Source organism: Agrilus planipennis, unplaced genomic scaffold, assembly GCF_000699045.2.
Source record: "Agrilus planipennis isolate EAB-ADULT unplaced genomic scaffold, Apla_2.0 scaffold122, whole genome shotgun sequence".
Taxonomy (NCBI): Eukaryota; Metazoa; Arthropoda; class Insecta; order Coleoptera; family Buprestidae; genus Agrilus; species Agrilus planipennis.
Window position 1 is genome coordinate 3041 of NW_020438884.1, and position 15817 is coordinate 18857.

Consider the following 15817-nt stretch of genomic DNA (forward strand, 5'->3'; position numbering starts at 1 on the left):
TCAGTTTATCGCTGTCGTAATTTATTGTAGAACAGTAATTGTTACAATGGCGTTTAGTACGACAGATCTCTGTAGCATGATACTAATTTAAGACGAATGTAAACACAATGTCAATGCAAGTATCAAATTGTACGATTATCCATATCCCCATCGAAAACGTCATCCTTTGTAAATCGTCTTAAATGAGGTACAGAGATTAAAACAAACCGGCAATGTACCTTCCACGTGAGGGTGTATATACCTCGCCATGGACTGCCTCTAAGACTTCTGAAATTCATTCCACTTCATTCCCATGGAGCTTGTTTCTTGTTCCACCTGGACTTTCTCACATTCTCTTCAAAATGCCGTGCTCCAAGTTATGGGACGTCCATTGCGCCCAATAGCTTTTCGATGTTTGACTAAGGTGGCTTACATCTGGCCACGATGGTCATAAGGTTCCGGCTTCTTATCATCTCATTATTGGGCCGATGTCTTCGTCCTTCCTGTGGTCTTCGATTAATGCCTAAAATCCTTAGGCTTAACGGTGGTTAGATTACTCATTTTTATGCTGTTGACAGATGTGGAAGTCATACAGCTGCCACTTACGCATCCTTGGAGTATAGCCAGCGTCTCTCCTCGTCAAGAAATTGTTAGTGCTATTATTTTCTATGAATCAGTCCAAGAATTTGCCTCTGCCGCTGCTCCAAGCTGCTTCAGGTAAACAGACCACGAGATCTTTCCATCAAAAGTTGGAGGTGATCGAAAATTACACCTCCAACTTTTGATGATCTTGCGCCGGAATCTTCAGGTATTGCGGTAGAGGGAATTCTTAGCCTTTCAATTTCTTCTCTCATTTATTCTTCTATTTCTTGTCTCCTTTCTTCTATCTTCTTTCCGATCTCATCTGTAATATTGTTTATCTTTTCCTCAGTTCCGATATTTATTACTTCCTGTACGGCTTCCTTTTTCTGCTTCGTTTCTTCTTGAGCTGCTTTCAGTTCATATTTCATTTCTTCTTGAACTGCTTTCAGTTGTTCTTGTGTCAGCTTGTCGTTATTTTGTACTGCTTCCATTTCCTGTTACATTTCTTCTTTTCCTGCTTTTATCTCTTTTTGTCCAGTCTACATTACTGCTTTCATTTCTGCCATCATTACCATTAATGAATTTATTTGCTCCTCCATTTTTGCTTCGGAAGCTCTAGTCGTAACAGGCATGTAATCTTTTTTCTTCGAACGCCTTCCAACGATGCATAGTTTGTTAAAGTAAGTCAAGATTGATAGATACTTCTAGAAACTGGTCTTCTTTGCCACTATATATGTTGGGTTTCCTACATACATGTGACAATACAAAACACTAATTTGGCTAAGATATTACTGCCAAAGCTTATTTGATGGAAATATATAAATGTAAAAGAATTGTAGCAGTGGAACATTTGTTTTTGTAAACTGTCAGTGTTTGGAGGTCATTCTGTGGAAGTGCTACGAAAAATCATTTTACCTGTCATACATAAAAAGATTAAATATAATATAAAATTCCAGATAGTCGACGTTGATCACTATACGTCACTTTCAGAAAAAAGCATCTTTTACTCTAGGTTTCATAAAATATTGTACTTCTAAAATAACAGAAAACTACAGGATAGAAGCAAAAAAAATATTGAATATAAAGATATCATTCAAGGTTATGGCAAGTTTGCAGAAAAGACAATACTAGCAGTTGACGAATCAATAATACCATCCATTCAACGTGCCAGAAGAATATCCATCACCTTAAGACAAAATTTACACCAGTAATTGAACTAGAAAAGGAAGGTACCACAGACCTGCCATAACTAGACTGCTCATAAGGTAGGTTAGGTATCAATATAGGCCAGGCAACCAACTCTTCAGTGCGGGGTAAAAGAACGTTATAGTATGCTTTGGCGCATAAAGAACCAGAGGTAGAGGGTTGTTTCGTATCGACAATTGCGTCTTTTTCATTAAATTGTATACTTCTAAGAGGCGTATTTTCCAAATGTTACAGTTAAACATAATAGTTGTATTTAAAAGCAAATATTGACCTTACTTAACGAATAATTATTGTTCGTTGTTTTTCAGATTTAACTTTTATGTGAACGGGAATATAGAAAACGCTCGGTATTATATCACTTTGTAGGACATTTTTCGGTATCTTTCTTAGAAAATCGATTGCTTTGAAACGTTTTCGGAAATGACACTATGCCTAGTGGGATTAAAATTTTCCCTTCGAGTGACTTTAAATATTCATCTGTCGGAAATCTGCATATTAAAAACAATTACGTCAATTACCTATGTTATTATATACCGATGTCTAAATTTGAACAGAATCACTACTTACATAACGCATGCTTTTATTCTAGGATTTATCTTTAGCCAATTCCCTTCGATTAACCTATGTCGTCCTAATTATCAATTTAGGCAATATTGTACCTGAGCTAGGAAAAGCAAAGGTAATTTTTTCGACTGTAGATCTGAAAGAAGGGTTTTGGATCGGGTGTTGAAGCTATTGCAGATGTTATCCTAATTTGTGGAGTGGGAGAAAATATGGGAGAAGCTATTAATGATCATAATAACAAACTAGAAATGTTACTACTAAGTAATCTATTGATAGAGAATGCATCTAAAGTAATAGCAATAAGAAATATGAAAGCACAACCCTCGGTTAGTGAAGTTCTAAGGATTCTAGGGATGGTCATTTGCTTTTTTGTTTTCTTTCTTTAATAATGTTCTGAAAATAATAAAATCCTAAACTCCAAGTTCATACTTATTCCATTGTTCTCCTTCTTATGGAATTTTTCCAATAAGCTGCCCACTACGAAGAAGTGTATGACCCCAACCAAGATTGGAGGTTTCTAGAGGGCACATCAGAATGTTTCAGCAGTCCTACACTACATGTATTCTGTTTGCAGCCGACTAAGTTAGTTTAGATTTTTAAGAATGAGATTTTTGCACATTAAAACTCTCATTCTTTAAAGGAGGTAAAGTCAGAATGGGGTTGTAAATGATTTATTGTCGAACGACTAACATGAACGTTTCGCCTAAGGTTTTAATTGCGTTGTAGGGTGTGTAACTTTGCCACATGATATTAAAAATTGATTGCACCATTAATACAAAGACACACGAGTAAAAATAAGGTAATACATAATGTAAATAGTTAATTAAAACTACTTCTGGTCTTTAATTTTTAATTTTGTATTAATTATTTTACGTTAACAAGTAGTTTTTATTAGTTTTAATGCATTTCTATTATTTATAATTTTCCTTTTACAAGTGTGTTTTGTTTTCAATGTAAATAATTCTTAATATCCTGTATTAATATCACATACTGCATGACTTTATAATTAACAAAGAGACATTCAGGTTTTAAAAATCTACCATGAGAAAGCCTCCTAGCAATAAAATATTTATAACTCTATTCTGGCTCTGATTCCAATAAGGGGAAGAAATGGAAATCTATATCTCCCTATTTGGTCTCCTTGTAGACGTGTCCTACATACTGAACCCCAGGCAAATTCTGTTTTGGTTTTATTTTCCTCGTGTTGTTACGCATGGATATGCCTGCTTATGTAAGCATATACAAAATTAAGTAGTTAAGAAAAAGATGACGTAAAAAAGCTTACAGTCTTTCTTTCTCTTCATTTGCTTCCCTTAAAATCCTTTCCTCCTCCTCTTGTTTACTTGCAGCTACTGCTGCAACTTTTTCAGCTATTTTTTCTGCTCTTCGTCTTTTCTCTGCTAGAAGCTAGAAATAATTACAGTATTTTTACGAATATGCATCAAGTCTTGGATATTTGATGTACCTCTTGTTCTGTTCTTTTTCTGGTTTCTTCGATTCTACATTTAGCATTTGCAAATAATTCAATGACTTGAGTTTGTTCAATTTCTTCTTTCTCCGTTTGTATTTTATATTGTTTTTGTCGTTTGTAAAAATCATCAAACTCCTTTTTTATGTCATTGCGCTTTTGTAACTCCTATATTGAACATATAAAACCGCTTAATGAATAATTTAATGCACACAACAAAGAACGCAATAATGAACGACATTCACAATAACTAACTATAAAATAAACTGTTGTTTACATCATAATTGAACTTACACTTACAAATGTTAGTATTTCAATAATACAATGCAGGCAATAGCAATACCTTTACTTTTAGCATCTTTTACGTAACAAATTTTTATTAAAAAATCTTATCTCTAGCACAGGAATAGTCGCATATACTAATTTAGTGTCACACTTTACGATGTTGGTTCCTGCCACTAAGGAAATTGTTAAGGCTGTAGCATTAATGCTCTGTTTTGAGCCGAGTGCATATCGCAAACTTAACACATAAGTGTAAGTGTCTATCACGAGAAAAACTAAACAGCATCAATTAGGAGCACAACAAAAACTTATTTAATATGTATTATATTAATAACACTTCACGCCTACAAAATATGTTATTAATGTATAAAGTGTACCAGAAATAATGCGAAGCTTTGGAAGGTGCAAAAGGAATCGTATGTTGACTTTAACAGCGTGGTTATGGGTAAATAGAATTTTTAAGAAAACCACAAAAATTTATTATTTGAAGATGGCCCTGCACGTGAATTGTTAACGTACCAAATATTGAAGTGAACACGTAATAAGAACATTGCAACTACTTTAAACGTAAGCAGTACAGATTTTCAAACATCTGAAATAAACAACTCATGTACAAAAACGCCTGATATATGGCGTATTTCGTTTGCAGCGATCAACTGCAGTCTACAGGTCATTAGAGTTGAGCACTAGGGTTTAGTATACGCGCTATTATAACAACTGTTCGACAGTGACGTACTGACCTAGTCTAATGATTGATATTGTATTGCTGAATAAGTTCATTGAACTGCACATCAAGCGACTAAATACAAGATTAAAACGTTAAAAGAGTTTACCACTACTACACCTTGAATCGAACTTAATATAATCTAACAAATAACACACAATACATGAGCAAAATATACACATAGAATACAACACTGATGTTGCTAATTATCAGCTGATAGAAATACTTCCTATCAGATACCTTCCACTGCGCTTTTCTCGAAAACAATGAACTTTCGGGAATACAAACATTTACTTAAGTGTATTGTTTTATAGTGCTCTATCACTTCCTGTAAGCCCCGCACTTATATCTGTTACACACTGTGTAGACCCGATTCTAACAAATGATTCAATGAAATACAACTTTAAAGTAATTAATATTTAGGGCTGGCAAACTTTTTCATTTTTTTGCACACAAATGACAAAAACAATTTTTTCATTCACAAATACAACTTCTTCATGCCTTATTCTTTATAAAATGCCATAACGTATCATTAATAGATGCTAAAATTTGGAGTATGTTTGTTAGATCGCAAATATGTCCTTACCTCTGTTTTACCACGGAGCCTTGGTAACTCCTAAAGACATGTACATTAACAATTTCTCTTAATATGGGTGACTGATTGAACAGCTTTTAATAACCTGACGTATTATCCCAACGCTCAATGGTACCTTTTGAGTAAACCTACGCCACTTTCGGTAGAAGTATTGTTTGCTTATTTTTTTTTTCTTCAATGGGCAAAATCTTGGTGTTTTGTTACAAAAGCTCGTTTGGAAGGTCTAATTAAACGTTTACAAGATAGTGGACATCAATTTCATAAGAAGAAAATACGAAAATAAATATCATAATACATATTATAAAAACCATTTTATCATGAATCCTCCTCTAAAAGACTATATACATACTACCTACATTCATTACTTTTCAATAATAATATCTCGTTTGAATAAAGTTGGTTTTATAAAAGACAAGTATAAAATAAGTACAAGTAATCCCTAAGAGCATTCTGGTCGGTCGCCCTGATCATGTATGAGACCCACAGCTGAATTGCCCAATTCAAGTCCTGTTACGGTATTCTCTACTGCTTCTGACGTAATATACCTGATCATTCCCAAATAGTTTACGTTTTATTTGACCGTACTTGCAATCACGTGTTTTATACTCCTCCTTGAAAAGGTCGAAGTCGACTGACAAATACAATAATCGCTGTTACTATTTTTGTGTGTGTTTCTTTCCAAATCAGTGAATATTGCAGTACAACATATCTATACGCATACAAAGAAAATTCCTGACTCACTCACTGACTCATCAATGCCCAGCCCAAATTCATGCACATGAAAAGCTGAAATATTGCACAGAGGTCTCTTTCCTGATCTATACAAGGATTAAGGAGGATATTTCGAAATTCAAACCGTAAGAGGGTGAAAAAGAGTGACAAAGTTTGTATGGATCCTTTTTGGTTTCTGGTCAGATTTACTTGAAACTTAATTCGTTAAAATTATTAATGCTCTTTGATCAAACACCTAAATTCAACCTCTAAAGGGGTGGAAAAGGCTTCTAACGTTTGTGTGGAATATTTGTGAAAAGATTTACTTCAAACATGGTCTTAATGCTCATTAATACAATGAAACTAACATAAATTAACTATTTTTGAAAATCAGCCGTCACATTTAGTTAAAATTTGGGCTTAATGCTCTTTGATATCATTAATTAAATACCTATTTCGGCATCTAAAAAAATTCAACCTCTGAAAGGGGTAGAAAGGATTATGCTCAGAAAGCCGGGCAAGTTACAGCTAATTTAGGTACATTATCGAAAATTTAAAATATTTGAAATTTTTTTTGTAAATATAAATTTTATTGAATAAACTAATAAACCAGGAAACACAGTTTAATCATTTTTATATACAGGATTTCCCCTCTTCCACGAAAAACATAAAAAAAAGCTATCTAGCACCAGTCTTGTGCTGAAGATACTGATAACTTACATGAGAGAAACATATGTCTGCAGTTTTTTAAATAGTGTGGTTGTTGGGATAAGTCATTTGGTTATTTTACTAACAAATAAACAATACGTCAGCAAAAAGAGAATTACAACACTGATACTGCTAATTACCAGCTGATTGGAAACAGCGTGCAATGAGGCATTTCTTTCCAGGGCCGGAATTACATCTACCTGTGCATTCAACTACGTCATTCTTGAAAACCGTTAACTCTTGCAAGTATAAATAATTTCTTGTTTTTTTTTTTGTTTCATGGTCCCCTCACCTTCCGCAAGCTCCGCACTTATTTATATGCTATATTAAATTTTTTTTTTCTAGTTTAATGGATTGATTCACCAGAATTTATTTTTATTGCTTATAAGTTATGGCTACATGTAGAAACAGTACGATCGAGGTCGCATACGTTTTACCTGATGAGGTTTGTGGTTGTACACTACTGAAAATTTTAATGTATTAAGACGTTGCATTCATGATTTTGCTGTCAGCAGGCTGCCTGATCAGTACCCTATATGGTTCAATTACTGCAAAATATTCTTAAAAACCACCATATGCGAACTAATTCTAGACAATAATATAAGAGTACTCTATAACGTACTTGAGAAAACTATGAAGGGTCATGCTATTGAAAAACAATTCTACTTGCGAAACTACCAGATGAAGTAAAAAATTTGAAATTAATACTTATGATTATAACAGCAATTAAAACTTGCCTCTTCAATCTCATTCTTTTTCATTTGTACAGCTTCTCTTCCAGCAGCTAGAATGTCGTTAAGTTCTTGTTTGATTCGTTCCTGTTTTTCTGATTCGGCAGCCTTTTTATTTTCTTCTATTCTAAAATATAAGTATACTTATCAGTCGTAAAACTTACAATATGAAAATCGGAATAAATATTTATTCTTGCAGTTACTGTTTTAAATAAATCCTCCTCGTTTCCAATTTTTTCAATTTTTCCTTTTCCTTTTCTTCTTGCTTCTCCCTCGCTTCATCAATTGCACCTTGTTTTACTTTTGCCGCATATTTGGCTTCTTCTTCAATCCTATGCTGTTCAAGAAAATCTTTCATTTCCTTTTGCTTTTCTCTTTCATAAATTACTTCAGAAAGAATTAAAGCACTGTTTAGTTCTTTTGGCGGACCGTGCATAACATACAACTCTTTTCTTTTGTCTTTTATATACTGCTGTCGTATTTCCTCTTGTTCTTTCCTCAGCATAAGAAATCTCTGCATCTTGTCTTCCTTAGATTGTTCTATTCTTTGTATACGTTCCTCTTCTTTACGTTTACGTATGTTCTGTGTATCATTATAGTAGATATAAATTACCATAGATTTAAATTATTTAGTTGTTTATAAATTTCCGTAAAACCGCTTCTTTAATAATTAGGTATTCTACTTGAATAAGTAGACACATATGTGATTGTAAAAAAGAGTAAATTTTGTAAATAAAGATGTATTTAGATTACTATCTGTGATCATTTCATTCTCTGTAAATTATCAGACGTAGATCGCGATTCCGACCTCATTGGACTTTGTCAACACGACAAAGGCATTTCCGACGCCATAGTAAATCGCACGAAGTGGTTTGTATTCTGTCGAAACCGTTTACGTCGTACTGACTAGATCCAATGAGATCTGAATGGCGATTCCGACTTAGACAGGATACTGTTCACCAAAAATTTTTATGTCTGTTTGGTTACATGTCTACCAAGTAGTAACATAGAACAATTACCATTTTAGGTACTGTATTTCTTTATAACTTTGTGTTTGTTACTTAGTAATCACGAAATACATACTATTACTAGTATTTTGTATGATGAATAAATATAAATATAAGTAAAACTGTATACATAGTTACCCAGTTGAACGGTTTAGTTAAATCTATACCTACTAATAACGTTTAAAAAGAGATATGTAACAACTTTCGATAATATCACAAGAAATTACCCTATTCTATTATTGAGCTAAATCATGTTTTTGATTTTAATGTTAACGCTGAAAGTCGTTTGCTGAAAGACACGATCGTTTCTGGAATTCTCGGCTTTTTAATTACGTTTTAGTAAACCTTTGACCCATTTACTAGTTCTCTGTTTACTATAGGGCAAATTCGTAGAAATTCGCAACAAAATAATACTAAATGCGGCCCTTGACCTCAAGCGGTCGAACACTTTTTTAGGTGGCTAATAAAACCGTAAAAATACCAATCGAGTCCGAGCGCGTCTATTTTATGGTATTAATAAAACAAAATTTAATATATTAGGAACTAGGCAAATGCAATTTACTTTAGATAATATAAAAATCAACTTGATCATGTATGTTGTACCGAACGGTACTATGTCGAGCCCTGCGGTTTTGGATAGGGATGCCTTTAAAAAATTCAAATTTATATTGCCAAGAAAAGATCAAACTGATAATTTAGAATTAAATATCAATCAGTCTATTCTAATCGAAATGCAAACTAAACTCAAATGTTTTATAGATGATTATGTAAATTCAGAACTACCGTCCAAACCAGATGTTAAAATAGAATTAAAATTTACATTACGTGATCAGAACCGCTTTATTGTACTTCACGTAGATTACCTATTATAGAAAAGAAAGGGTTACGGGAAATTTTGAATGGATTATTAGAAAAAGGAATTGTACATGTGCATCCGCATGAACGTCACCCATTGTTCTTGTTAAGAAAAACAATGGACAGTTGATAATGTGTGTAGATTATAGGAACCTTAATAAAGTTACTGTTCGCGACAACTACCTTCTACTATTGATCGATTGATCAATTAAATATTTTGAATAATAAAAAATTTTTTACGTTATTGGATTTGAGAGACGGCTTTCACCACATACGCATGGCCGAAGAGTCGATAAAATATACTTCATTTATAACACCTTCTGACCAATTCCAGTTTATTAAGATGCGTTCGCGCTTAAACAGCTCCGTTAAAATTTGAAAAATTTGTAAATGAAGTTTTAAAAGGATTAATTGCTTCAGGAGATATAGTTGCTTATTTAGATGATTTTTTGATCGCGACAAGAAGCCATTTGATGATTTTAAAAAGGGTATTTAAATTGCTGGTATGAAATAAAATGCAGTTAAAAATCCATAAAAGTAAATTCCTGTATGCTGAAGTAGAGTTTTTTGGGCTACATGCTATCTAAATATGGAGTAAAACCAACTCAACACAGGTCAGATGCTATAACCATTTCCCAGTCCCTCAAAATGTTCATATTGTTCAGATGTTTTTATGTTTATATTTGCGAAAATTTAAGGGTTTTCTATCCTTACGAAACCTTTATATGATTTGTTCCGAAAGAGTGCAACATTTAAACTTGAGGCGGATCAACTTCACGCTTTTGAGACTCTGAAATCAAAATCAATTGAATCACCGATTCTTTCGATATATGATCCTCACGATCAGACGTTGAGATGAAAAACACGAAAATGGAAGACAATATAAATATTAGACACAAAATGGAAAAGAAGATAGAAGAAAGGGAAATCATAATGAAAAAGAAGATTGATGAAATGAAAGAAGAAATTAAAAGGGTAAAACCACTCCCTAATGCAAGAGTCTAGTATCCCAGGGCATGATCATTAAAAATTACACCTCCAACTTTTCATGAAAGGATCTCGTGGTCTGTTTACCTAAAGCTGTTTACAGCAGCGGCAGAAGCAAATTCCTAGGCCGATTCAGAGAAAACAATAGCACTTTTCTTTACGAGGAGAGGCGTAGGATATACTCCAAAGAGTGTCCCAGTCACTACAATATGATATCCACCATCTTATCAGACGGAACTGAAAAGCCGTAACCAACGAAGCAATTTGACTCTGATGTGACGAGCCTCGTATGATTAGCCTACCCCCTGCTCCTCAAAAATTCATGGACCAACTGTCGGTACAAACACTTATCGATAGAGTCAGAAACGGAACATACGGGTCTCCGGGTTGCAACAACTACAGTGGTCGTCCGAAGTGCTGGAATTGCGAGAAAATGTGGCACATAAATCGAGTGCCCACTCAAACAAGACACGGCAGTCGGAAAACTATGATCAACCAAACCCTCACCAAGACCCTGAAGAAGTCATCATTTCAAGATTGGACGGCGCTATTATCATTTATAGAAGGCTCTATAAATCAGCACATTGTTCGAATGGTTATCGATAGAGGGGCATCCAACATCATCGTTCGCCTTGATATGATCACAGAATGGCGAATTCGATCTTTGGCCAGCAGACTGGTTTTAACTGCAGCTTCAACAACCCATTGATAATGCAACGTCGAAAATACAATTCGAAATGCGATTTTACATACTTGGATATTGGTGGCCGACATAGCGGATGATGTTATCATTGGATTGGACCCTCTTCAGGAACATGAAATTGACTGAGCTGTTCTACAATGCGCAAAGATGAATAGGAGATGGTAATGTCAAATGCTAAGAAGAAACCTGTTGCCTACAAGGTGGTAATAAAGGAAGATCGAGTACTACCGAGTCACTCCGAGAACATTGTAAAAATTAGAACTGGTGGGTGTAATCGAACCAAACAATCAAGAATTGACACAGAAAGAATTATTGGTAGGGTGTACGCTCGTAAGGTGTGGAACACTATCGGTACCATCGAATAGGCAATTTGAAAACTTCGAGCAAAAGATCTACATAGAACTGGGTATGTTTGAACTGGTAACTGAAATCCACCTCTACTACTGGGAAGAACAACCCGAGACGAAACCGACATCACTTCCTGTAACTTTATCAGAACTGGTGAAAGGGTCAATAAGCACGAAGTGAAACAATTAGGAGAACTTTTTGGTTGTCTTCAACACGTCTTCGCCCTGTCAGATCAAGACTTTGGTAGGACCAACCATATGACCACATCAACACTGGAACAGTAAGACCCATCAAACAACGATGACACACTAGATAGTCTAGCTGGAGCTAAATGGTTCTGAACTCTGGATTTGAAAAGTGGATACTGCAAAGTGGATATGCATCAGCAGGATAAGCAGAAGACTGCCTTTACAACTGGAACTGGTCAATGTGGTGCCTTTTGGAGTTTGTAATGCACTGGCTACATTCGAACGATTCATGGACACTGTATTACATGGATTAAACCAGAAAATCTGTTTGGTTTACCTAGACGATATCATTATAATAGAAAAAACCTATGATGCGTACCAATGATGCTTTGAGCTAACCTAGCTCCTTCACTTTATACCTTATTCGTATGCTTTTATATTTTTTAATTTTCCGAATTTGCATTTATTAATGTTTATATTAAAATTATTGTGTATACATGATGACAGAAAAAGCCATGCTTCTAGATAACTAATTAGTAACAGGAGTATTAATCAGACAGCAAATAATTACATAAAAGTAGTAACAGTGGGAAAAGGTGTTTAAATACGTGCCATTTGGTCGCAAGTGCAGGGTAGGAAATGTCTAAAGAGGGTTGTAGGATAATTTTCAAAATTTCATTGAATATACCAGAACGTTCATCGGTCATTTTCTGGAAGTTCCATTCTAGAAAACGACCAGTCTCTATAGATAGTTGCCACGGGATCGAGTGAGTTAGCACGAGTTCGAGTTACGTGGTATTCCAAAGCAAAAAGGAAAGAGCGAAAAAATGACAAAGTGATTATATAGTGGTGAATTTATAACTACTAATTATAAGAAGTGTTAATTAGACAAGAATATAGTTAAATAAAAGTACTGTTTAAATACGGGTTAATATGTTTTACATGGATTTGATAAAGTTTGTGTATTGCTGTTGAGTCGCCTGAAGTCGGTCGAATAATAAGACGGCCGAACTGTAAAGAAATTTAAGTTTTTGAATTCGCTACGAGTCGTCGCTGAAAATACGCTTTCCACGGCAACTGTGTTAAGGGTTGAAGTGGAACACGCTCGAAATGGTTTTTATTCAGTTGATTGGTGAATTACGAGTCGTGATGGTCACCTTGGCGAGTTCTCCTATTTAATATATTTTTTTATTTATTAAAAAACCATTTGTTTACTTAACATTATCTTATCATTTTTACATACCGTCTTACAACAAAAAATTACAACGTGTAATTATACAACACGCTGCTGAAGTGAAACTTCTTCAANTTTGGCCGAGAGTTGTCTCCTTCCTTTTCTGGCCTAGTGCTGTCCTTTTCTACTTTGCGCCGGTCAAACTGAAGGTCACATCGCTACAGAAACTAAACGAAGTATAACTGCCTGTGGGATTAGAAGCCCAGGAAAATTATTGCTCCGTAGTCCATACAGTCCATTTGAATATCTTTCGTAATCCATGTGTTATCTGGCAAGGGGGAAAGTGAGCTTTCAATTTTATCTTCTCCACGCTACGCAAACAAGTAGCATGGTGTTCTTTTGTATTCACAAAATATTTTTATCGTATTTTACATGAGGTTCTGTAGTGTTCACTTTTAATACCTTTATAGTTTTTTATCAAAATGTTTTTCACTTGAATATTTTTTCAGTCTTAAAGTTCATACAATTTCAAACCCTGCATACACACGAAAATCCTGTAATCACGATACACAACAATTTTATCGAATACATTTTAAATATTCCAGGAAAATGGAACCCCCCAAATGCTTCCACCTGCTGGGACTCTTTCCCTGATGCTAGCTGTATTAATCAATTCTTACATCTTCTTACATCCCACAGATAGGAGTGAAGTTTTAGATATCATTTCTAATATGGAAAAACACAAATGGGGTGTTGACGGGATCTCAGTTAAAATTGGTAATTTCATAGCAGATCCTATAGCTCATGTCATCAATTTATTATTCGAGAAGGGGGTTTGCCCTAAATGATTTAAAACTGCCGAGGTCATATCTCTCTGATTTCAAACTTTCAAACCTCGTGAGAGCAAATACGGTCCGATTTGGCAAATTTGGGTCGACTTTTAATGACGATATCTCGACTTTCTTTATTAATCTTTATGTACCTATATCTTAAACGTTCCAAAAAAAGTTATGCACAAAAAGAAAAACATACTTTTAGACAAATTTTCATCTTTTTATTATATTTTTGATACTAAAAACAGCAAAAGAAATTTTCAACAGGGAATTCCAATGGGAAATTTAATAACCTACAAAAGAATATTTTTGTAAAAAACATCTGCATAAATTTAAAGGTATCGTGAAAAACTAGAAAATTTACTTTTTCGATTGGATCTCAAGAAGGCACCCAGACATTTAGTAGCACATTGTGCTTTTTAGTTGTCGAATTATAAAAACCCAAGGACGAAGTTGTTCTTTACTAGTACTTGATTTTAGACATATTTAACAACCTAGTCAAAAACATTAATATTTTCGCAATTCTATCTGTAACCAATCAGTTACGATTCCTTAAAGAGTCTTCCGTCCTACCCATCGGCTTTGCATCATCGTCAAAAAAATTACTGGCCCACCAGCATCAGTGGCTAATTTGGAATAAAACACTTAAGACTTTTTTTAAGCTTCTTTACAACAGTTGGTTCTTATGTTTAAGTAACTAACTTTTTGCATATTTCTTGAAGCGGCTAAAAGACTCTTTGACATAGTACTTCCGCATTAAAATATTTCCATGAATAAACTACTATTAATACATGCATTTTGTTTTAAGACAATGTATTCAGAAAATATCTGTTTTACATTTTGTATTTGGAATGCAGTTTCCAGAACAGTTTTACATTTAGCATTTGAAATAGAGGATTCTTTCGTTTTTTGCATCTTCTATTTCAAATACATGGTAAAACCATTTTTTAAAATTTTGGATAAATAAATAACAACTAGTACCTATAATAAACTTATTTAGTTTTACACTACATACATATTTTTAAACAATGCTGATTGTAGATCAGCTATAAAACATTAACATATGCGATTTTAAAGTTCTAAATTCAGAATGAATTTATTAATTAAATAATATACTCTCGCCGTCTGAATTCGACATTACCAAAGACTACCTGTAATGAAATTAATTTTCTTTTATCGTTAGTACCATCTTACAATTCCATATTTATTTATGACTACTTAATTTTAAAATGGCTTTTTAACGACTTAAACGTTTTTGAACTACTGTGATAGCTACAAATGAATAAACCATGAAGCTTAAATCCATTTAAAATTATTTTTGGAAAAATACAATTTCCGTCTTTCTCATCTTACTTTATGCAAATCTGTTAAAAGTTTAGGTAAAAGGCGTAAAACGTGAGCCAACGGAAAAATTAAAAAAAAAAAACGGAAGCACACACAATGGATCAGTAGTCATTAATCTTGATATTTTATTTTATTTTCTTCTTTTTAATTTCATTAAGTTGCTTTACTCCTTGCATTTGTTTCCTGTTCCCGGATTTTCAAATAAAAATACCGCCTTAAAACAATAGACATTACAGTGTATTTCGCGCCTTGCGGGGAGTCCTAGTCACGGACGCGCAATTAAAAGCGCATTCACTATCCTGGTGCAAACCGTGCGAGCTAGTTATGTTAAGACTCCTGCATTTGCAAATAGACCATGTAGAGTGACGAACGTGCCACGTCATAGTGCCTTTAGTATACTTCATTTACTTTCTCTAGCGATGTGTCCCTTCCAATGTCTTGGATGGGCGCTGGCAAAATTATAGGTAGGGAGAAAAAGCTCATTATACTCTCGACTTTTGTTCATTTAACATACTTTTTCTTACAGTACCTGCCAAAAGTTTTGTTCAATCATGAATACTAGTACTAGTCGAAAACAAGCGTTAAAGTCTTTAATATGTCTTCAAATATAAATAAACATCTCGTTGATATTTTCAGTAGTAATTGGTACCAATAACAGCACATTTGAGCAATGCAATTGTAGTGGATAAAATGGTCAATTTTTCCGTGCAGTACTGTACGGATTATACGCTCCTCACCGGTTAAGAGTTTGGCCGAGAGTTGTCTCCTTCCTTTTCTGGCCTAGTGCTGTTCTTTTCTACTTTGCGCCGGTCAAACTGAAGGTCACAT

General features: G+C 34.2%; 1 protein-coding gene across 1 annotated transcript; it reads right to left on the reverse strand.

Annotated features, from left to right (window-relative positions):
• Window positions 1–3288: 3288 nt before the first annotated feature.
• LOC108736368 (vicilin-like seed storage protein At2g18540) lies at window positions 3289–8129 on the reverse strand. Its single transcript, XM_025981601.1, has 5 exons — window positions 7754–8129; window positions 7557–7677; window positions 3797–3967; window positions 3617–3738; window positions 3289–3554 (listed from the first exon to the last, which is right to left on the reverse strand). Exons 1-5 carry the CDS (start codon window positions 8068–8070, stop codon window positions 3539–3541), a joined length of 747 nt encoding a protein of 248 aa, XP_025837386.1. The 5' UTR covers window positions 8071–8129; the 3' UTR covers window positions 3289–3538.
• Between the last annotated feature and the right edge of the window lie 7688 nt (window positions 8130–15817).

Coding starts and splice junctions, on each gene's coding strand:
- LOC108736368 (XM_025981601.1), bottom strand. CDS start 8,070: ATGCAGAGATTTCTTATGCTGAGGAAAGAACAAGAGGAAATACGACAG. Junction 7,678..7,753: donor AGGAGGATTTATTTAAAACA/GTAACTGCAAGA, acceptor CTTATATTTTAG/AATAGAAGAAAATAAAAAGG. Junction 3,739..3,796: donor GAAAAAGAACAGAACAAGAG/GTACATCAAATA, acceptor AATTATTTCTAG/CTTCTAGCAGAGAAAAGACG.